Raw genomic sequence first — 22,826 nt, forward strand, 5'->3', positions numbered from 1 at the left:
CCGTTAGTGGTCTCAAACACGTTAAAGCCTGTACTAATGAAAATGATGAAACACCAAATGCACAGTGAGGACAACACTTTATTGATGGAAAAAGCACCTTATGAACCCAATTTCCACACTTCAACATTTTCAAGTTGAGTCCCATAGTTATATGAAAGCAGAAATAAATGGGAAGAGAATAAATCATTACATTCACAGCAATTGGTTGATTGGTCAGTTAAAACCTGCATTTACAAGTACATAGTACATACTAAACAAGGATCTTTAAGTAAACAGACTAAAATAAAACAAAAAGGTGAAACAATATTGTACAGCTGATAATGTAATGATTTGCTGAATTATCAAGAAAATTAAACCGGATATCATGTGAAAAATGAGGTTGAACCACCCAATTGTTACAACATGCTATCATGCAGACTACTGGTCAAAACTAGAGGTTCTCAATTTATGTCTGATGAATCACTTTTACTGTCCGATTCTACATCAGAGTGCAAAACATTCTCAGAATTTACATGAGACCATAATCACCATGGAGGTAAAATAATATCAACGCCTACAAAAGTTTGAATACAAATTCTTAATTTGGGTATAAGAACTAATAAATAAACTTGCAGGCAGGTAGAACAGTGGAAAAGAAATAACACATATTCCGATTTGATTCATGTAAAACTAAAGTATGTGGTGCATATCTCGACATACAATTTTCTCCTGTGAGGCAAGTAACAGGTTGTATACATCAATGATTTTGCTGACACTTTAAGAGAGAGCTGTTTTTGTCGACAAAATTCTTCCGCAATGAAAGAGTTTCTTCAATTTTTTTGATATGGAATGTTCCTGTTGATTTTTTCAAGCTTTAAGCATTTTTCCAGATGGTGAACTGCAATAAAAAAATAAAGATAAAGTGTATGCTCATTTGACTTGACAATTCAGGGTTAAACAAAAGAGGCTTGAGTTTAGTCACCAATAAGCAGTCTAAGTGTTATAAAACGGAGTTAATATTCAATATTGGGGGTTTTAACTGTGCTAAAATTCAAAATAACATCAGCCAGAAATACAGAAAGAGTTGAGTTTAGAAAGGCAGTAACAAGGCAGCCACTTACTGTGAATCATTTCAATTCAAATCCAATCTACAAGCCCTCATATGACAGTGTGCTGGTCCTCACTTTGCTTCATATAAAGGTAAGAACTTGAAATTCTTCTCACTGAAAGGTCTCTTTGCATTGCTTCATTGCCAGAACCTTGATGCCAATCAGGTACTTCAATCTTGATTCTTGGCCCATTTTAGTGTTTAACGTATTCATTTTACAGCTTAGAATGCATTTGTTTTTGTCTTGCTGTTTTACAATTAACTGCCATTTTGATATAAAACCCAATTTACCTGCGATTATTATCACAGCAAAAATAATATTTGCCAATAAAAAACAAATTTAATGCTCCACTGCCATTACCGATAAAACCGTCCGCAATCGGGCTGTGTTATAACACAGGTTCTGAAGATTCTAATCCCGCCCGATAAGAAACGCATTATTCTGCGTAACACAGCCGATTTTAATCGGGGACTTCCAGACGGATCGGGTGTGCCAGTATATGAGAATATTATTACATCACAATTACCAAAATAAAGTCATTTGTTCGCGCACAATAACGAAAAGTGTTACTTTTGCGTTCGTGTTCTTTTATTTTTGTGTCCTTTTTGTCGGCTAAGCGCAAGGGTAGAGCTACTAACACCATACGTTTCTCCTGATCCAAAAGTGCTTAATTTTTGACAGGTGGCGCAAAGAGCACTTTTTTCATTTAAAACGGTATATCTCAAAAAATGCTAACGGTTAGGGCTATTAGGGTTGGGGTAAGGTATTAGCACTTAAAATTCAATAAAACTAACCCAAAAAGTTAGTTACTAATGCAAAAATTTTATGTAAATATTTCCCAGCCCAACCCATTTATAGCCGCTAAATAAATAATTCAGCTCTTTACGCCACCTATCGAAAATTAAGCACTTTTGGATCAGGAGAAACGTATGGTGTTAGTAGCTCTACCAAGCGCAAGCACAAGGGCTTACTATATATACTTATTAACAATCAAAGAGAGCTACTGTCACATGGTAAACTTACGTCCCCTCCACTAGCAATACTCATTTATTGCATCACAATTACCCAAATTAACACATTTGTTCGCGCACAATTTAGTCCTGTCTGTGATGTAAGAAATCACCTTTGGATATTTTTATGCGTTCTGCCAATTAGAGCAAATAATTCCTACGTGTTGTAGCGGGAAAAATTTCGTAGGAAAGAATAACTGAAGTTTGTTTTAAGACATACAATTCGATAAATTCCCTTTCAAGATCATAGTCTGGTGACCACTGATATACACAAAGGAACACGACAATACAAAATATTATGTTGTCACCTTTAAAATTTTCGTCAAAACTCCATAGTGAAGATATCCAGCGTTGCTGAACACATGTAGTAACACAGGATTGGCGGAGAGATTGTTATCTACAAGAAGTTGAGGCGATCTTCGGGCACGAATTTCTTTTTTAGGGGAGCGTGGGTCTAAAGAAATGAGTTGTCAATTTTTGCTTTAAAAATGATTTTTAAGAGAATTTAAGACTATACTACAGTGGCTTCTGTACGGGCTTATCCTAAAGACATCTACACTAGTACGGTATGGTATCATCAGTAAAAACACAAGGCGTTAAAGAGCGTCACACTCAGAATGGCTAAGAGCTGAAAACGGATGAAGTACCTTCGATTTACCGAATTGATTGGGCTGAATCAGCAATTTTTACGAATATTCGGTATCCAACTCATTTTCGCAGATTCGGTACATTACCCGCTAAAACCTACCACCCCAACTTATAACGAAACTGGCCGTTTAACTGAAGATTCGGCGACATAAATTTGGCTGTTATGACCTATGTCCATGCTCTAAGTCTAAGCCTTATTGCAGCGATAACACTGTAGGTAGATCGGTTTGAGCAGTGTTTCCTGAAGTATACCAGCGACCTAAAACTTCATAGCTCTTATTTTTCCCACAGCTATATAAACTGTTTCGTAATTTCGTTGTAACTCTGTAACGCAGTTTTTGTTTTTGACGTCACAAGTTGTCTTGCTGGTAATACATAGCACTCGCTCAAAACATTGAGCCAAATCAGAAAGTTTGGTCAAATGAACGATTTCTGTTAAAAGTGGCACTGCAGTTTTTATAAAAACTAAATTTTCAAAAAGATTTACTGTTTTACAGATGAAAATGCGTGCCAAAGGGTTGCTGGAAATTACAAATTTAAATCAAAATATTTCAGTTGCGTCTAAAAAGGTTTAGAAACCAAGGGTATATTGTAGTGATGCACCGAACCCGCCTAAAAAGGTTCGGGCCGAAACCGAATATTCGGCCTTGAGGAATTCGCCCGAATTAGGCCGAACCTAAAATCCCCATTCTCATGGATGTTTTCAACTGAAACTTGTGTTGTTGATGCGAGTGACCTCAATTATGACAAACCAAAATAACTTTCACAATGCGTATGCTAAACTTGTAATATTTTACAGACAACGTGGCTCGTAATTTATAAATACAACAAATGTTTCGTATGGTCGAAAATGAAATTTAAGGCTTTAATTCCATGCAACAAAAAAGTTCGGTTTCGGCCGAATTTTCGAAAAAGTTCGGGCCGAAACCGAAACATTGGAAAACAACGGATTCGGCCGAAACATCACTAGTATATTGTTGTAACATTCTATTTACATGCAACTCGCAACAGTATGTTATTAAGCTACATACTTACGTTCAAAAAACTGTGCTTTACCAGGCTGTGCCACAGCAATGGTAACACATTGTTTCCGCAAATAAATATCCGCGTACTTTGCTACTTGTTTCGGCGTTGAACCGCCCCAACCAAGAAGATACACTACTGGAGTATTTCCATTTATTTCACCTGCAACACATAAAAGAAACCTGTGAACAACTTTAAGATCCGTGTCCTTACTGTTTTCATACTAAATAAATACACCCTGTGGTGATTTACAACAAACACGATTAGAACTTACATAAAATGCTAAAATTACCTTCGGGGTAAGAGAGCTTATAACTTACGTTGGACAATTCAGCTGTCATTTCTACTGCAGCAAAACTACAACCTGCGGTTAAACGTTAAATTTGGAAGAGTGAATCCTATGCTTGACTTCACCAGTTGTACAATGCCCTGCACAATGCCCGCGGCAGCTGTGCAGTCTACCAGTGCATCGCCGTGGCTTCCGATTAGTTGTAAACGTTTTGTGTTCACGTGAAATGATCCCCATGCCCTCATCCGTCATGTGTTAGTGCTGTAAGTACACGGATTGTTAAGAATCAGCGGACGATATTAATTTTTTGCAAACGAAGTTAAATTAAATAACTCAAAAAGCTTTGAGGTCCTTCAGCATATTCACTGTTCGACAACAAAAACAAGTCTTTGTCAAGTTTGCTGTCAAATAATAGTGAATTACAGGTTAAGTTTAGCGTCGCTTCTGTAGGCTACGTTGGCCAATAAGTGCTCATGGAGTGGTTCCAGTGGTGGAATTCAGCCGGATCGCACCGGTTCTGTAGAACGTCTCACGACATTTTATGAGATCAGCAAACCGGTTAGCATTACTGTTTAATGTCAATGGATTTTGTAACAGAATGGGCTAAAAAATATGACTTTTGTGATAGAACCGGCTGACAAAAAAAATTGAATCCCACCACTGAGTGGTTCGTATCAAAAAACTTAATTTTTCACCCACTTTTATGGTCTAATTAGACTTATTTAATTTAACAAACGCATTTTTAGTAAGTTTAGCTGGAACAGGTAGACTACCCAAGTCACCTGACCATATATTAGACCAATTGGCCGCTGCGGTGCTGCATCACATAGGTAGTTTAGTAAACTATGCAAACATACTATAACTTACAACCAAATACAGTTCTGTAAAGGAACCGCCCACTGATTTATACAGGCCCAAAAGAAATAGGACAGAACCATTTACTATCATTTAATTAAATATTTTGTGTTTAATGTCAAATAAAGTTTATTATTTGTCAATTACTAGTATTTATTAATGTGCATTTTGCCAAGCTTGTATTCTGTGATTAGAAACTGAATAAATGGCAGTGATAAAAAAATATGTTTTCTGTGAAGTGACCTTTAACCTGGACTTTTTTGTGACGTAATTGTTTGGCTGGAAGTGGATCGACTGCTTTGCTAGTAAGTTCGACATTTCGAGAAGCTTTGATTGTAAGGCGTAAACACCGAGTTTGTAAAAGAAATGAAGGGAAGAAAACAATATTGTCGAAAAACTTGTGCAGTTGGTACTGAGTTGTAACAGGAAGTGCTGGTAAATAATTTGCATATTGTACCAAAAATTATACACTCCAAAAACCGAGCCGTTTTGTACTGAAACACCATTTTCAAAGAAATATTCAAAGAAAATATACTAAATTTTATTTGATCACTGAAATTAATATTCTTTACGGCTTTTTTACCGATCAAAAAACGTGATATAGGTTACTTTTATAGTCACTGTCAGTCATTATGAAATAAAACTGATTAATAAGCTTGACAATACAGTTGTTGCCAGTATTAGTTGTATCATGCTGTGCTAGTGAGCAATCCTGTTTTAATACAGTGGTTGGGTAATTTAATTCTAAGTTGCACGTTTTTATACATGGCATGTGATTTGAAATCTTCAAATAAAAACTACATTGTGATGTTTGAATATAAGTTTAATTTTGTGGAGCAAATGTATAGGCTGCTGTTTTATCAGATAATTTTACCACCCAGGTGACCACTTTAAGATGATGACGTTTCTGAGTATCTGCAGAGTGTGGCAGCTGCACAAGCGAGTTTTTTTGAGAAAAAAATTTTGCACGCCAATTTTGGTGGGTTACACGCAGAAATTTTGCATGAAAGGGATTTAATTGTACTGCCTTGACCTCTTTTACTTGCTTTATGCCTGCTGAAATTGGTCTTGCACATGAACTTACAGGCCGTGCACGCGCGCACGCGCGAGATCTCGTTGGGAACTGCCATGTTCTGCAGACTGGACCATATCTATGTTGCATTTTCATAGGAAAAAACTGTCAACGTACACCAAGATGTTGCAGCAAACATTGTTAATCACTAAAGTAAACTGCCAGTGCATTTGTCATTACTTCCACAAGCAAAAATTTGACTTAAAGATTAAACTGGGATACTAGATGAACCATTCTTCGAGCACGAAAACAGCAATAACTTGCTCATGTTTACCTGTTTCTGCGAAGCCACAAAAACTCACATCCATTATTGAATCAATGCACTGTGCCTACTAACCTCGCTGTGTTACAATTAAAATTATTGTTGGAATTAAATTTCACTAACCTTTAAAGATCAAGTTAAAGAATAAAATTTGACCCCTATTAGTGGGGTATAAAAGGAACTTCCATTGTACTTCATAAAATATGACAGAATTTATTGTTATAGGTTTCACACATGATACATGTAAACTAGCCTTGGTAAAGTTTAGATAAAATAGGAATCTATTAAGATCATTTATGGTGACATAGAGCTGTCCAGAGGGATGAAACGCTATCTCAGATACTCTGAAAACAACAGAGTGCTTTTCGATTTGTTTGTGACTTGTAACCGAAATTTGTTTAAACATTTACTTTTGTCTTTCAGTGAACTTAAGAGTTTCCTCGAACTGCCTAGGCATTATATGCTTTTACCTCGGGCACATACTATAAAAACGCTTAAAGTTTGCCTCTAAATATTCAACTCTCCACTGTATCATCTTCAAAATAGGATTAACACTCAATCCAGCATATTCTGGTGGACATGGAATGTACAGCCAAGTTTGACTTTGCAGCCACAGCCCAAGATGAGTTGTCATTTCGAAAAGGAGACACCATCAAGGTTTGTTAATAAAATAAAGTAAAACCTTGTTGCATGTCTGTTAAACAAAAAGGGTAAACTGTTTTGTGAGGAAACGCATGGTTAAGATTCTACATATTGAGTGCGAAATACATTTATAATTTGGTGATATCAGTTTATCATGAATTTATTTTAGACATATGTTTTTTTAATGCATGACATAAAAACAGGGGCCTTGATGCACAAGATGATGCCTAATCAATAATTTCCGAGTGAAAGCGTTTGACATTAATTTTGTGACTTGAAGTAAAAAGTACTAACAGACCCCTGTGAGATTAAATGCTGCACTTATATCCAGATTTGCTGTTGCCATGTGAAATGTTGCACAACAAAAGATAACAAACTTTTGATTTATTCTTTATTTTTGCAACAAAGTTTAAATAATGTAAACACTACACACTAAATACTTACCCAAAATCAATGGCTGGCGACTGCACTAAAAGGCCAGTAGCAGAATGTCGCCCACAGCGCATTTCCTATAGGAGAGAAGATTTCAGCAAGGAATAATAAGTACAACGGGTGAAATCAGCTAATAGGCAAACACTTTGAAACGTTGATTTCGTATGTGAGGTTTGTTTAATGTGTTTACCACTGTTGATGTGACATCACAAGTCTTCTGAGATATGCCGTGTATAAACAGTTTTAAGGTTTTCTCAGAAAAACCACCGGCATTGTTTCAATTTCCTCACCATTGCATTGTTTTAGACTCAAAATTTTATGCATAAACTGTGAAACTGCAAAGTGTTTAAACATTGTCATGCTGTCATTGCACCACTAAACCTATTGTAATAATGTCACTAAGTTTAGAGACTGTTCATATTATTAGACTTGTGACACTAAAAGTAACAAAGAGTATAACTATGGTTAAAGTTATAGCATTCTCTCTTAAAACTTCCCATATTTAAAGAAAAGTGTTTTACGGAATGACTTTTTCATATAAGTGTACATTCTGGTCAATCGAATATCCCTGAAATACAATTCAGTTGTCTAAAAATGAGAATTTTCAGTTACCTTGATGATTTTCTTCATAAATAATAGGCTATGGCTTTACAATCCATGTGCAGCAAAATGAGATATGTGATCAACTGGTATGTAATTACTCATTTGTGCAATATTAAACTGTGTTGTAAATACTGTATATGATATATTGGGCAGTGGCATAACAATGCAAACACAACATAGTGACTGATGTGTGAAGGGGAAACTGGTTTGATCATACAATTGAACCATTTAAAGATAAAGCATTTTTTAACATTGAATGCTTTGTTATCATACCAGTTTTTTTTCTTTTTTCCCTTTTTAAATAAGTATCATGGATTTTTTTGTGTACAGGTTTTGAACTCTGAAGATGACAAAAACTGGTGTCAAGCTGAGGTGGATGGACACTTTGGATTAATTCCTAAAAACTACATTGAACTAAAACCTCATGAGTAGGTTTTTTCTAGTATTTGTTTTTTTTCATGATTTGATTTTAATATACTGATAAAAAGGGTTTGAAGTACCCAACCTTGCTTGCTTATAGCTTCTCCACTTGCATTCAAATTTCTCAACAAAGCTTTCTGGTGAATACAAATTATGCCTGCATGGGTTATTGTATGTGTTCCGAAGGAGGCAAATTACGTTTGTTTTTGTATGCTTATGAGTGACAATACTTCAATAGACAATACATTGTAAGCTCCTTAAATTATGTTACACATGTACAATATAAAAGTAAAAAACAGAATGAAAACTGCTGTTACTTACATATCATTACTTATGATTAGGTACGTTTTATTCCAAAATATGACCATGCTATGCAGCTGTACATTTTGAAAATTACTCTTGGTTAAATTTGTACGTTGTGATATCATGGTGTTTAAAACATAGTTGACTGTTGTGACTCACATTTTACTGATTTTTGAGTAGTTTGTGACGTTGCCAGGACATTGCTATTATGTAATACCTAAGATTGTCAGCATGACACAGATTATATTTCCACTATTTTGTACTAACCAAGAAACAGCACCTGCAGAGGCTGGATGATTTCCAGCTACTGTTGTTAATGTCGACTACATGTATTTCAGCTGGTACTATGGAAAAATTTCAAGAATTAAGGCTGAACAAACATTGAACAAACAAGTATACCCGGACGGAGCTTTTCTGATCAGAGAAAGTGAAAGTTCACCTGGAGACTTTTCATTATCTGTCAAGTAAGACCTATTTTTCAAAACAGCACTGTTTGCAGCAAGTGTAACATGTTAGATTTGATAGTAGTTGGGTATATATATAATGTAGTGCTGTTCATTATTTGGTGCCAGTAATTAATCAAATCCAAGGTGATATGAATGCGGTAAATAAAACAATTAGTTTTCAAGAGGAAAGCAGGCCACAAAAATGCCTGGGGGTATTTGGTGAGGTGGTTAGAATGTGCAATGGTTGGTAGAGGTTTTCAAGGAAAACTGGTTTTAACTAGTTTTGAAACTTAAACCATTGATTGACATGTTTATGTTAAAAGTAAATGGTCACTACAAACTGTTTTATTAACCTTCTATAATTATTCTGTCAAGGCATTTTATTTAACAAGATTGCATTTTTTAAACTTTATGTGGGTGTGGCACAGAAGAGAGGGGATTAAAATGAAAAACTTGTTTGCTGAAAAACAATTTGCATGCGTAGCCTAGTTTTTTCGAAAAACATTTTGTATGTTGTAAAATGCCAATGTGCCAATTTTTGAGTTTCACTGATCCTTCTATGATTCTGCTTTAAGTCATTTAGGGATCTGCAAAACCAATGTTAAGAACAGGGTTGCCATATTGTCCTTATTTCTAAGATTTGTCCTTATTTTGAAGGGCAATTTCTAAGAAATGTCCTTGTTTTTGACTTGAGTCTCTATTTCGTCTTATTTTCAGCAATTATCAGTCATATCCCTGTTGCAAGTAAGGGTAAATCTAGACCAGTGGTTCCCAACCTGGGGTTCGCGGACCCCCAAAGGGTCCGTGAGATGGCTTCAGTGGGACCGTGGAGGTAAACATTTTTAGTACCATAAACCAACAGTAAAATATTTGTAAGTTTTCGAAGCGTGTTTACAATCCTGCGTACACGTGCAGACTGTTTATCAAACCTTCTGGTCAGGAAAAATTACTTTTTTGTGATTGTTATATCCATTGTGACATCACAACACACATTAACAATGGAAGTTATAGTGCTTTGTTTCAATCTTGTACACTAGAAAATCTATCTTTGTTGCTACAGTACAGAACTTCAATGAGATTTAAGGTTTATTGTGAAGGTTGATTAAAATGCTACCCAAAAAGTATAATAACGTATAATGCAAGAAACGAAAAACATAGAGAGACTTATGGAAAATTAGGGGGTCCGCAGACATATAAAATTTATAAAAGGGGTCCGTGACTACAAAAAGGTTGGGAACCACTGATCTAGACCTTAGCTGTTGTCAAATGCATGAAGTATTTTCTACTAACAAGGTGTTGCTGGAACAGATTGTTTATGGCAAAAAATATGGCATTTGATATGTCATGGCTCGTATAAATGCAAAGATTTGTTTAAAAACGTTTCTTTCCTTTGGTATAAAAATTTATTAATCCTGGTTAAGAACCATTTCCGATAACCAAATACTAAAGTTTGTCTTGCAGTTATGCTGCAGTTCAAATATAATTTTTTCTAACTGGAAATTATAAGTTGTTCTATGCAGATATGGCAATGGAGTTCAACATTTCAAAGTTCTGCGTGATGGAGCTGGCAAGTATTTCCTTTGGGTTGTAAAGTTCAACTCACTAAACGAACTCATCAAATACCATCGAGAGCAATCAATATCAAGAACACAGAACATTTTGCTGGTGGATATTCCTATAGAGGTAAATCATTTACAGACTGAGGTTATTGTCATGGTGCTTAGCTGCCGGCTATGCTGTTTGCTTTTTCAGCACTGCAGCCAATGGAGTGTGTTTCAATTTGCACCCACGTTAAGTGTGTAACCACAGTACACAGTAAACAACAGTCTTAACACTTTCTTTCAAAACAAAATTAATTACTTTAGGATTTAGTCAAGATCAATTTGGTTTGCTTAAAATCTGCTGATAGTGTACAATTATAAAGCTTATAATGATGTTTTTGTGTGATGTCTGTGTAGTTTACCAAAATTGTTTGCCCTTATTAGCATGATTTCAGGTGTGCGTAAAAAGGACATTCTTGCAAGTGTTACATAAAAAACACATTTTTGCAAGAGTTTTAGTTATTACATAAACCTGGAAGTTAACTTTTAGAGTACTTTGCTTAAGTCTCCGTGCAAAACTTCCGCTTCAGACTGGTGCAACTTTCTGTCAGTTCCTGCTACCATGCTATATTAGCATGGGAAATGATTTGTACCGATTGCTTTTAATCTATTACTGTATGTCATTGAAATTCAACTACTTCCACCCACCAATGCTCAACACTGGATTTAGCTCTGATTGCCCTTTACAATACTACTAGCAATATGGATGCTTGGGTTAAGTCCAATACGTAATTGATTCCCTGTGTTGTTTCTAGAAAGCTTAGGTGCATTTGTTTTTTGACTTTTTATGGGTCCCCTTCCCTTGATTTTACTCGAATTTGTTATTTTGTTTTTTCTTTTTTTTCTTCCCAAAGTTTGTCCGGCCCGTTTTTCCATCAAATGTTTGATGGATTTGGATGAAATTTAAACAGCTGGTAGATATAGGTATGTAGATGTGCATCCCACTTTTGTTGTTGATAACTCCAGTATTTACCCTGCTAGCACTCTAAAATGGGTTATTTTCTTGCCAAAGTTTATCCGACTCGTTTTCCATCAAGTGTTTGATGGATTTGTATGAAATTTACACAGATGGAAGATATGGTTATGTAGATGTGCATCCCCCTTTGTTTTTGTTGATAACCCCCAGTATTTACCCCACTAGCCCCCTAAAATGAGTTATTTTCTGCCTAAAGTTTGTCCGACTCATTTTTCCATCAAATGTTTAATGGACTTGGATGAAATTTATACAGATGGGTGGGGAGATGTGTGGGGACCCATGAGTTTCTGCCTGCAAAAACAACTAAGGTTATAAAAGACGATGGGTAATATGGGACCCAATACAAAATAAGCATAGGAAATATAATAATGTTTTAAAATAGGTTATAGTGTATGTGCAACAACAAAATGTGCTAAGCCACCCTTCTAGTTTTACAAGCAATATCTTCTTCCAGATTTATACATGTTTTTTACAATATTCTTACCGTGGCGTTTGTTTGTTATTACTGCAATTTATGTTATAATTTTCACAACTCTGGAGAGGTCATGATTCCAAGAACATCTTTGTTTATGACTGTAAAATATTGATGATGTAAAATCCAAACACGCTTTCAAAAAGGGAGTATGTGCCAACCTTTAACTCCAAAGTTCTGTGTTGAAATTTGAGTCAGACAAAACATTTCATCTGTGCTAGGTTGTTCCTGTGAAACTTAAAAGTGAAACTTGAAACTTAAAGTAAGAATGTAATGCTTAAGGCTTTGTAAGTTACCAAAACCAGCACCAGGTACTTATTTTTTATGCTAGCTCTTCTGAATTAAGTATTCTGTGTACCAACATTTTGACGTCTTAATCATTGTGCCTTCATTAAGGTAAAATACGCTGAACACTGTAACATACAAAGTACCAGCATTTTTGTGTTTTTGCTGTGCAATTTTTTTGAGTTGTTGCAAACATATTTTCATTGCTCATGAAAAATACTATTTTCTCCAAATCTTCGATTAGGACGATTGTTTTCGAGGTTGTTTCAGTTTTACTACCACTCTGTTGTTTATTTAATCTTCCACCTGCTTCACATTTCTGTTACATTAGTATTCTATCTTTCAGTCACAAGTTGTAAATTATATGTATTATTTATGTTGTCTGAGGGTTACGTTCATCTTTAACATATATGACACTTTCTAAATTTAGCATAGATTTTTGACTCACAATTATTCTGACGTTTAGTATTAAGTCATATGGCACCATTTGACAACAGTATAAATCTCTTCCAGAGCTTTAAAGTGCAAGCAGCGTACGACTTCCATCGGCAGGAACCAGGAGAGCTGGAATTCTGCCAAGGTGACATTATCACGGTGACAGAGTGGATGGACAGGAACTGGTGGCGAGGAAACTTGAACGGGCGAACGGGCATCTTTCCTTCCAACCACGTCAACGTTCCTTCTCACGTAGCACAAAAACTCAACCTTTGCCAGGGAGGGCAGTATTAAAAACAACCAGCCACTGCTTGTACGCTAAAAGGACATCAAAGTTTCATGGATTTACACTTTTTTCTCAACAAACCCTTCTACAACGCCAGGAAAAGTTTCAACTGAAATTTTGACCAAGTTAAATCCTGTCTAAGATGTAATTTAATGGCTTTTAAACCTATTGTGTACATTTTCGCCAAAAACCTTGTTGGTCTTTCAAGCATTTTAGGGCACAATGTGTAAATAATTCGCTGTCGTTCCGGCATCGACAGGGGTTCTCCGGGAACATCTAATTTGTTATTCTAGCCCTCGCAGCTGCAGATTGTCCGCTATACAGGAAACGCGTGGCTTTGTCGAGCGAACCACGCTGTAATGTGCAGCAACAACAATAAACTTATGCATCCGTTGAAAATAATACCATAGTTTTTAAAGACTACGAATTTTCGCATCTCGTAGGTTTGTACAGACAGATAATTGACTACGTTCATAGTTAAATATAGTTTCACGTAGTTTTTAAAGGGGGACTTACTAAAGGTTTAATTAAAGCGTCGTTGGTAAACCGGTTTCAACACATAGCGGCTTTGCATAACTTTGTCCTGTTACAAATGACATTACAATTCGGACGCCTTACTCCATATACAAACGGTAATCAAATAGTGTTTATTAGACTTAACAAATGAAATTTACTGTTTTGTGCTCTGATGCTTTTCTTTACCGTGGGCACTTTGGCCTGTGATGTGGTTGCGTTTTGCACCGCCTCTTGTTTTAATATCGATTGTTGGCCTGAAATCCTTACCAGGATGTTATCGAACATGTTTTTTTAATGTCATTTTGTCGTTTTCTTTTCCATGTCAGTCGCTCCTGTTTGTTTCCACCCGTAGCTTGTGTGACCTTGCAAAACAGTTTCAGTATCATTGCCTGGATTGCTCCCTGGACGAATTACCTTAATATCTGTCTGCTTTCGCATTGTATAACCTTTGAATCTGCGGCTTCGCAAAAAATCAATTTTTAACGACTGCAATTTCAAACAATGAAAATTTCAGCCGCTACTTGTATTCCACCGTGAATCTATTGAAACAAATGGGTCACTTTTTCATTATTGCTGTTTGCCTTGAAGTGCTCGAAAATGAACTGATCAAGCAAATCTAGATTCCAACTTTGTCATTACACATGGGAGTAAATGTCAAAACAAAATCATTGTATAAAATCACTCACTCTCGTTTTCATGTACTTACGTGTTTTTTAAATCAGTTGATATTTTCGAGCATGGAGTTGGATTGTTTGAATTTTTCGTTTTTTTGTTGTGATCAATTTCAAAGGTTGTTTCTTTTGACCCTCAAAGATGCAAAAACCTACTCAGACATTCGCATTTGATAGGAAATCGCCACCAAGCGCTCGACCATGCATCGCTACGTTCCTGCTTTGCATTGAAGCCAAATGACAACATTTTTGTGGGCATTAAAAACTCACTCTCCACCGAACACGAAGACAGGCGTATCTAACGCCTTAATGCAACTTTTCAAGACCTGTTCATAATTTGCCTGTTTTGTGGTTTCTGTTGTGACCACGCTCACAAACAACACCAATAATTCAGTCCAGAACCCGCCCAGCGCCTCATAACACTGCAATTGATCTGGCGGCAATCCTGTCGAACCGGTAACGTCATACCAAAGGGCGTCTAAACCGGCGATGCGTTCTAGGTCGGCGACGCCTGCAATTTACAGCGAGCATAGTTAGTTTTCGCACGGCCCAATTTCAGCCGTCATAATTTCCCAGCCATTTGAAATTGCGTTCGAACTCGTGTATATCCTTTATCGTGGTTTGTTTTGTGAAACGATTTTCCTCCCTATATAAGTGCCCCAAATACCGGACAATCGAATTACGCTTTTTTATGCCACAACGCATGTGTTCATCATTCCTCACAATGCCAAAAAAATGTTTTCACATTCATTTTCAGCATCTGGACTCCAAAGCATACTTTCCTTTATGTTCACACTCCGCAAAGAAAATTCCCATTGACTTGTATATATTTTGAACATAGCCCACCGCCTTGTATCCCCCCATCTCCTTTCTCACTCTTGTCTTGTTCAGCAGTTGACTTGTACATACTCATACAACTGTCGTGCTTTGTGCAGTTTAAGTTATGATGCGATCGTGTTCTCCGTGCACTAATAATGCCAATTACAACCATTTTTCTTGGGTGGTGGCCGCATGTAAATGTTGTGTCTAAACAGAAGGATCGAAGTCGCATATTTTGTGTGTCCTAAATGCTCAGATGTGAAAAGACCAACAAGACCCTCCATAATAGCATAGCTGTTGCAGAATTCATGGTCAGTGAAAAGTTACGGGTCGGTACAGTGCGCACTGTCTGCAGCAGACCTATAAGTCTACATGTAGTTCTCTTTTTGCAATTAGACCATATCCTTAAGAAAGTTTTCGATTTAGTGAGCCCTTATTTTTTTTGTTTAAGGGTCATAAAGTTATGAAAAAAACGCGACTGGTCCAGATCGGGATAAGGTTAAGTGACATGGCAATCACGTGCGATGATAGACTAGACCTGCATTCTACACTATTCGGTGTTGTTAAAATAAATAGTGTAGAATGCAGGTCTAGTCTATCATCGCACGTGATTGCCATGTCACTTCGGTGTTGTTAAAATAAATGCATACAAAAAAGTGATAACCTTTTTTCAGTGGTGGGATTTAAATTTTTTGTCAGCCGGTTCTATCACAAAAGTCATTTTTTTTCAGCCGGTTTTGTTACAAAAAGTCCATTGACAGTAACCAGTAATGCTAACCGGTTCGCTGATCTCATAAAATTTCGTGAGACGGTTCTATAGAACCGGTGCGAACCGGCTGAATCCCACCACTGCCTTTATTCATTCACCGAAAAAAATCTATCGTCCAAAGGAGCACGTAGAAATTGAACGTCTTCGATAACTATTGCATCCTTACCAAAACAAATTGAGTTTGTGAAGAAAGTTGTGTCCCAAATCGTGAAACTTATACACCGCTAGATGACAGTATGGAACATGAATTTAAAGTAAAATGTTTTCCCTACCACCGGATGAAGTATTTTAAAATAGAAGGTCAATGCAGTTAAGATTATGAGTTTTGGTTTCCTGGTGAATATAACAAACGCATCAGGAAATTATCTAGTTTCCTTTACTAATGCCTGGGGAAAACTTTGATAAATCATTGCTTATGGCCAAAAAGGCAACTCAGGCAGTTACGATCAAAGGATGTTGTTTCATTTGATATCACCACTGATTCATATCCGTTTACTGTCTCGAAAGAGTGAATAAGTCATCAGTTTGCTAGTCGCGCAACTTTGTACCACCCAAATCTCGCGGGCATTCAACATTCCACATTTTTTCTTTAATTGACATTTGAAAAAAGAAAGGCCTTTGAATAAAATCCCTAGGTTGTGCCAATATTAGCTGGAGTCCCAAAATGTAAATTTTATCCGCGGAAAACAAATTCTCCTTTTCCTATTTCCTCGACATTCCATAAGATTCCCTACTTTAGAAGTTGTTTTTAGTGTAGGCAAATCTTGGTTTCTTGTCTAAAATTTCTGCTATTGTCCCCAAGTTTGTTTGCTAAACCAGTGGTTTTTAACCTACAGGTAATTTCCCCCAAAGGGTTACTTTGACATATTTCAGGGGGTAATTACATTTTTGTTCCGTGACGTTATATTCTTATGTGACGTTTTAGTTGGCAATTTGATTTTTTGGTTAGGGTGAAAATTTAATTTATCTGGTTGTTCTCAGAGGTAAAAAAGGGACACTGTGTGCAAACAGTAAACCAAGGTCTACTTGTCATTACAAGTACATGTAAAACTCAACGCTTTTGCATTTTACGGGGAGTTTCTTCGATATGTTACGTTATGTGACAGACAACATTTAAAATCCTGGAGCCGTGCATAATATCACGTTTCCTTAGCACAAGTTCCCAAATAACCGTAGGCTACAACGTTTAAAGTGTAAAACGAGTCTTTGTCCAACCATTTGTGAGAAATCACCTTTTGCAGGTCAAAATACCCTTGATAAACCACAAACGCAGTGTTTTCGTCACAGTAGCTATGTAACTGAGGACTGCCCCGGGCACTGACGTCACTGCCAGTGCAGGCGACTGGAGACTGAAAACACGATGGCTCCGTAACAGCCAAAAAGCGCGATTTTTCTCCTCGCTGACCAGTCCGCACTTGTAAGCGACTAGGAAGCATATTGTTTAAGATATGTAACTTGAAGGCGCTTAAAAGTCAGCAAGGCGACGCTGACCTTGACAAAGAGTCTGAAGGAATTTTACTGCAGTTTCCAACTGTGCAAACTTATTTCAGCTTTCTCTGGGACTGAGATGTTTCATCGTGTGTTTAAAGATTCGTTTGGCGTTGTTACATGCCATTTACGTCACAAAAATGATACACGTTTGAAGAGTGGTCGGTTGGCTTCAGGGTCCAACAAGTCACGTACAGCTTTCCTTGGGTTTTGTTTATTTGTTTCATCACAATGGGACAAATTGTGTGTTGTTAACGTCATAATTTGCCACCCGCTGACAATGTTTCGTGCGAATCAACGCAATTAGGTTGTCGGGCGCCTGATTAGTGGTTTTGGGAAAGAAATGTGGGCGATATGAATTACTGAAAATTCAACACGTCTTTGTTGATTCGTAATTCATTTGCGATCCAGCAGTTTGATAGGCAGATGAATTCAAGTTATAGCTTGTGTGCGTATTCGTGACATTGCCTGTTTTGCAAAAGCGCAATATTTTCACTTTGCAAAAGAATTTGCCTGACGGCGCTTCGGAATTAATGGGGTGGGAATGGCAGAGCCTCTATGGCAGAGCAAAGACAGAGCCGCTGCGAGCCAAAGTTGCCAGGTGTTTATATTTCTCTGCGGCTAAAGGTAAAACATAGACCCAAAAAGTATGTTGCAGAGCAGGCAAAAATTGCAAACTTTAGCCTTAAAAGATAAACTTAAGTCGTGGCGCAGAAAATTTTCGCAGAGAGAAGAGAGGACAGCTGTGTTTTATACGTGTTTTGGATTTGACGAAGGGAGAATTATCAGCATTCGTAGGATTGCTTGAGAACAAATTCTTTTTAGAGTTAGTTTATGTTTCTTTGCGACAGGACAATACCAACAACTTGGTGCTCAAAATCGAGACAAAAAGTTTTAACAAAAAATGCTTTAAAGTTTAAACATTTTGTGAAAACAAAACTTATCACATGTTCTGGTTCAACACGGTTTTGTCCAAAACTTTTGGATTTTTGAAAATCGCGAACCTACACCAAATTTGGTATGCAATCGTAACAACTCCGAAAAAATGTTTTAACAATCGCCTACGAAAACATTAGCATACTCAGTCTCGCTTAATTGGCGATGCTAATTGTAGAGAAATTCCCTATTATTGCGTATAAACGTGATCACAATTTTGCTTTGTTCGCAGCCGAATAGGTCAATTATTTACAAACACTCGGGGTACATTGGTTAATTATGATTCCTGTCTGTGTTAAACTGATTGCGTGTCTGGCCTTGTTGGTTGTGGTAAAGGCTGATTGTCATTGTCGTGATTTTCATCCACAAGAGATGATTTGCCGCTCACCTTTTGGTAAGTATAAGTCTATTGCGGCTTCACGCGTAATTTCAAGAGTCTTAATTGTTTTCAAGTGTTTTCACACATTTAGTAGTGGATTTCCGTTCCTAAAAACCAAATGTTATTAAAGTACCTATTCCAAAGTATAAAATTGATTTGCGCTTCTTGTATAAAGAGTTTGCATGTAGTTTTGGGTAAAGATTGCCCAACATCACCCACTTTGTTCTTTTAAAATTTTCAAAGCTTTCAAAAAACATTTCAGAGGTTAAACGAAAACAATCTTTCAGAGGAATTTCTAAAACGATTACTGACACGTTTGTGCAAAAACTTAGATTGCCTTAATCACAATAATTTAGATCAAATTTGCACTCGCACTTTCATATACAATTGGTTTAGGCAAGCCAAGTTTACGATGGGTGTTGACGATAACGCCCATCATGCATCACAATCACAACTATCAGTGCAATCGGCATAGGCCTGATGGAATTGCTGGCAGCACATTTATATGTGCCTATTTCCTATATATGCAAATAAACCCCAAAATGTCGAAACTATTATTCGCCCCAGTGACTGTAATTATGTTTGATGTTCTGTGTAACCTTAAACGTATTTTTAGTTGGCGAAGTACTTATCACCAACGAAGGATTGTCAACCAACGAAACGATCGACGATACAACAAAAGTGGTTGCTGCTAAAATTCGAATTAACAAGGTGACTGCACGATTCTTAACGTATTTTTGCTAAAAATGATACAAGTGGCCATTTAGGCTTCTCACTCTAATTTTGTGATTCTAAAAACAGTACAATGACCTAATTAGGGTCGGATATGTGAAAATCCACTACAAAATTCCCCAGACAGCTTAAGGTGGTGACATAGCAAATTTAGGGAACGCTAAGCGTGCATGTTACGTTCCTTATTTAACCACTATGTTCGATCTAATCTCCTATGCCTTCTGGTAAATTTCTAAACGATGTTGTTTTCTGTGCAGGTGTATAAAGGCGGGTACGAAGATTTTGACGAAGGAAGCGAGGTGTTTTTGTACACACCGGCTGATGTTGGCGGTTGTAAGAACACAGAACTGGAAGCTGGAGAACACCTGATAGCAGGTAGTGATTGTTGACCTGATAAACATAAGCAATCGTGATTGATTCGTGTTGATTTACCGTACCTTCGGGGAACGGTGCCCTATGCATTTTAATCGGGATCCACTTTCCTCGCAAGCTAAAAGTGTGACATTGTCCAAATCGAAAATAGTTGATTTTAAGTTGGCTGTAAACAGATAATAAAATGGAAATCGAAATCAACCTTCCACATAAAACTCCTGAACGAATCTCCCTGCATACATTTTATGAAATTAACCAGCATTTTATCAACCCTCTTTGTAACAAAACATGTCTTGGGTCTTTTAAATGTAGAGTTTATACATTATAATGTATGTGAACTTGTTGCTTTGTTGTCATCGAATCAGCTGGTTTTGGTTTTGTGTTATCGCCAGAGGCGTTGTTGCGTATTCACGTGCATATACAATGTATTGAGTGCAAATCCTTTGAAACTGAGCGACAATAACAAATAGATACTACATATCTTATTGACTTGGACTTACTTGGGTTTATCGTAGTCCCACGTTATCCGTGATTTGTTTTTGTTTTTTGATAGCAGCAAGGCAAACAATGTAAAGCATTTTTTCTGTTTGAGGAAATACCTTAACATGTTTATTCTCACAGCAAAAAAGAAATCTAGTTGATCGATTTTTTAATATGCTTTATACTTCAATGGTTTCAAAAACAAACGTGATCTGCTGAACATAATTCTAATTGCCTGAGGCACTTTGCACCACAGTTTGCCGCGTTCCAACATGCGCGCAAACACCACGACAATACATTGCTTGTCTTTTACATTTTCCCATATCTCTTTCCAGCAAAACTTTTCCACGGTGGACTTCTGATGGACAGTTGCGACTTCCAGGTCCGCATGGACTGGTTTGCGAGCGAAGAACAACCCCGGGCGATTCATCACAACATCCGGAGTAAAGCGTACGACACCGGATGCGAACATTGTCGCATTAAAAGACCAAAGGAGAAAAGCTTTGTAAGTGTACTACAGTACTTTGTGTTGTTGTGTATTGATCTTGTATCTCCACTCTGTTGTGTTGATTTTAGTCTTATTTTTTTCAAGTCCAACTATCCTCTATCAGATCCAATGATCTCAGTGGCCTTTTACAAATTAAACTGCGGGTTAAATCCCGCAACGTAATAAAAGTAAACCGTGTTTCATATACCACTGCATTTTATATGCCCGGTATGTAATTCGCAGTACGAAGTGCAAAACATGGCAAAGAAATTTACGCATCAGAATTAATCGGATTTAATATACCTCCAGTTCAGCGACTCAATATAATGCGATTATCGTTCTCTTCTGGCGTTTCCTCAACAAGCATTTCACCAACTACGTCACTTATATTTTTGGTGACGACGCCTTATTCACCAAAACGTCATTGTTGGGATGACTACATCTAATGCACAATGACAAAACACAAACATTGCACACGTGAAGTTGTTTTGTGCAAACTTGGGAATTGCTAAGTTCAATCGAGTGCGTTTCGTTGGTAATGTTCAGGTTGTTGAATATTGATGGATCGAGTTACAGTCGCGTGACTGTACCGTGACCGAAGCGATTAATCTCCACAAACCTCAATCTATACTGCACGGGGGAAATATGCTGGTTAAAGGAAGGATGTTGGTTAAGCATCACGGTGTCGAATATTTTTACACACAAACAATACACAAACTATTTTTCAGCGGCAAGCACGTAAGCGTTTGCTTCAACTGCATTGTAAAAGTAGGACAGCGTAAAAGAATTTCAGCATGTATTTACGTCCTTTAAGTTAAACTTTAAACCCTCAAAGTTCAAGGCATGGGTTTGGTGCAGCGTCAAACGGATATTCTAGCCACAGGCACGCAACCGCCTAAGCGTACACAAAAACAAACACTCAGCTCAGAGGTTTAACTCTTTATCCATGTTTTGCAGATTTATCACGACGAATGTCGAGTCAAATGTGAATTCCCAGTTTCAACAGCAGCCTGCGTCCCAACTGGCGAAGACGGACGATGTGAGTGGAACCGCGTGGCCCACGACGCCCCTGTAACGACCGAGGACCCCGAAAAAACGTTAACAGAAGAACTTTCTCCCGTGACCCCAACTGGCAAGGCCGAAGGAGCACTGGGGCACGAAAAACCCCCAGAGGAGGGCGCTAAATCAACACAAAGTAAAAAGATTGGCGGTGCACCTAAAGATGGGCATGTTGTGATAAACACCGTCACTTATCCGTTTACTTTTAAACCAACAGTTGATGTAAAAGACGGTATTGTAACTCATATTATGCGCGTTTTATGGCCAACGCGGAGGCAGAAATGGTCATAGGTTTTTGAAAAAGACATTGAAAAACCGTTTCAACCACTGTAGTTTGATGTATAGCAGCCCATCGCGCGCGGCATGGGAATATTTTATGTTTTTGTTTTGTGTTATTTTATGATTTTTTAATATTTGTACACTCAGTGTTGTTTTGCAACGATGGGGCGCGTTATTTTTTGACTAATGTGGCAAATACGATAAAAACAGTACAAGGTTGCCTTTTCTTTTACACACTCTGGGAATACTAAAGCCATCATGTACAGTCTTGCCAAATGAGCATGCACGTAGACTTAGTACGAGCTCTAAGTCCGTGTATTACGTTTTTTTTTGTTTTTTTTCTTTTTCGCCATTTGGTCATCAAAAATATGTTTAATTAAAAACAATCATCCGAAATGTACAGTGGAAGTTGAAGTTGTTTTCTTTATGTAAAAGAATAATGTAATAATCGAGAATAAATTCATTTTTACATGTTTGTTTGTTTATCATCATTATTGTTTTAGGTGGTTTAGAAGATGTATCGTGTAAATGTGTAGTGTTGTGTTGTTGTTTTCTTTTATAACGTACTGTTTGTTGCGCATTTTTCTTTCTTGTTCTTTCAAATAAAAATCTGCCCAACACTTGAGCATTTGTGTTCAATGTCAATATGCGGATTCAGGCGTGTTTATTTTTAAGATAAGTACTTCCCGTT

At 37.1% G+C, this 22,826-nt stretch overlaps 3 protein-coding genes and 1 long non-coding RNA gene across 5 annotated transcripts in view; 2 read left to right on the plus strand and 2 right to left on the minus strand.

Annotated features, from left to right (window-relative positions):
* Nucleotides 1-4,248, minus strand: part of LOC145224510 (transmembrane protein 53-like) — a 33,982-nt gene extending 29,734 nt beyond the window's left edge. The window contains exons 1-3 of one of the 2 annotated variants that reach the window (XM_080091027.1): nt 4,044-4,248; nt 3,782-3,931; nt 2,407-2,552 (exon numbers count right to left, since the gene is read on the minus strand). In XM_080091027.1, the coding sequence (XP_079947153.1) occupies nt 2,407-2,552; nt 3,782-3,931; nt 4,044-4,110 (363 nt within the window). In that variant the 5' untranslated portion in view covers nt 4,111-4,248. The remainder of the gene's footprint in view (nt 1-2,406; nt 2,553-3,781; nt 3,932-4,043) is intronic. The other variant, XM_080091028.1, reaches the window with a different exon arrangement.
* On the minus strand, nt 61-2,400 carry LOC145224517 (uncharacterized). The gene is made up of 2 exons (XR_013859676.1): nt 1,101-2,400; nt 61-877 (listed from the first exon to the last, which is right to left on the minus strand). It is a non-coding gene; the product is annotated as an uncharacterized LOC145224517 (long non-coding RNA).
* A 2,397-nt stretch (nt 4,249-6,645) lies between the features above and the next one.
* LOC145224512 (growth factor receptor-bound protein 2-like) lies at nt 6,646-15,347 on the plus strand. Its single transcript, XM_080091029.1, has 5 exons — nt 6,646-6,904; nt 8,255-8,352; nt 8,986-9,111; nt 10,614-10,776; nt 12,941-15,347. Exons 1-5 carry the CDS (start codon nt 6,827-6,829, stop codon nt 13,154-13,156), a joined length of 681 nt encoding a protein of 226 aa, XP_079947155.1. The 5' UTR covers nt 6,646-6,826; the 3' UTR covers nt 13,157-15,347.
* Nucleotides 15,348-18,544: 3,197 nt separating this feature from the next.
* On the plus strand, nt 18,545-22,760 carry LOC145225308 (metalloproteinase inhibitor 1-like). The gene is made up of 5 exons (XM_080091999.1): nt 18,545-18,741; nt 19,343-19,437; nt 19,716-19,833; nt 20,646-20,815; nt 21,755-22,760. Exons 1-5 carry the CDS (start codon nt 18,627-18,629, stop codon nt 22,145-22,147), a joined length of 891 nt encoding a protein of 296 aa, XP_079948125.1. The 5' UTR covers nt 18,545-18,626; the 3' UTR covers nt 22,148-22,760.
* The last annotated feature ends 66 nt before the right edge of the window (nt 22,761-22,826 follow it).

The sequence above is a fragment of the Phallusia mammillata genome, chromosome 4 (genome assembly GCF_965637545.1).
Source record: "Phallusia mammillata chromosome 4, kaPhaMamm4.hap1.1, whole genome shotgun sequence".
Taxonomy (NCBI): Eukaryota; Metazoa; Chordata; class Ascidiacea; order Phlebobranchia; family Ascidiidae; genus Phallusia; species Phallusia mammillata.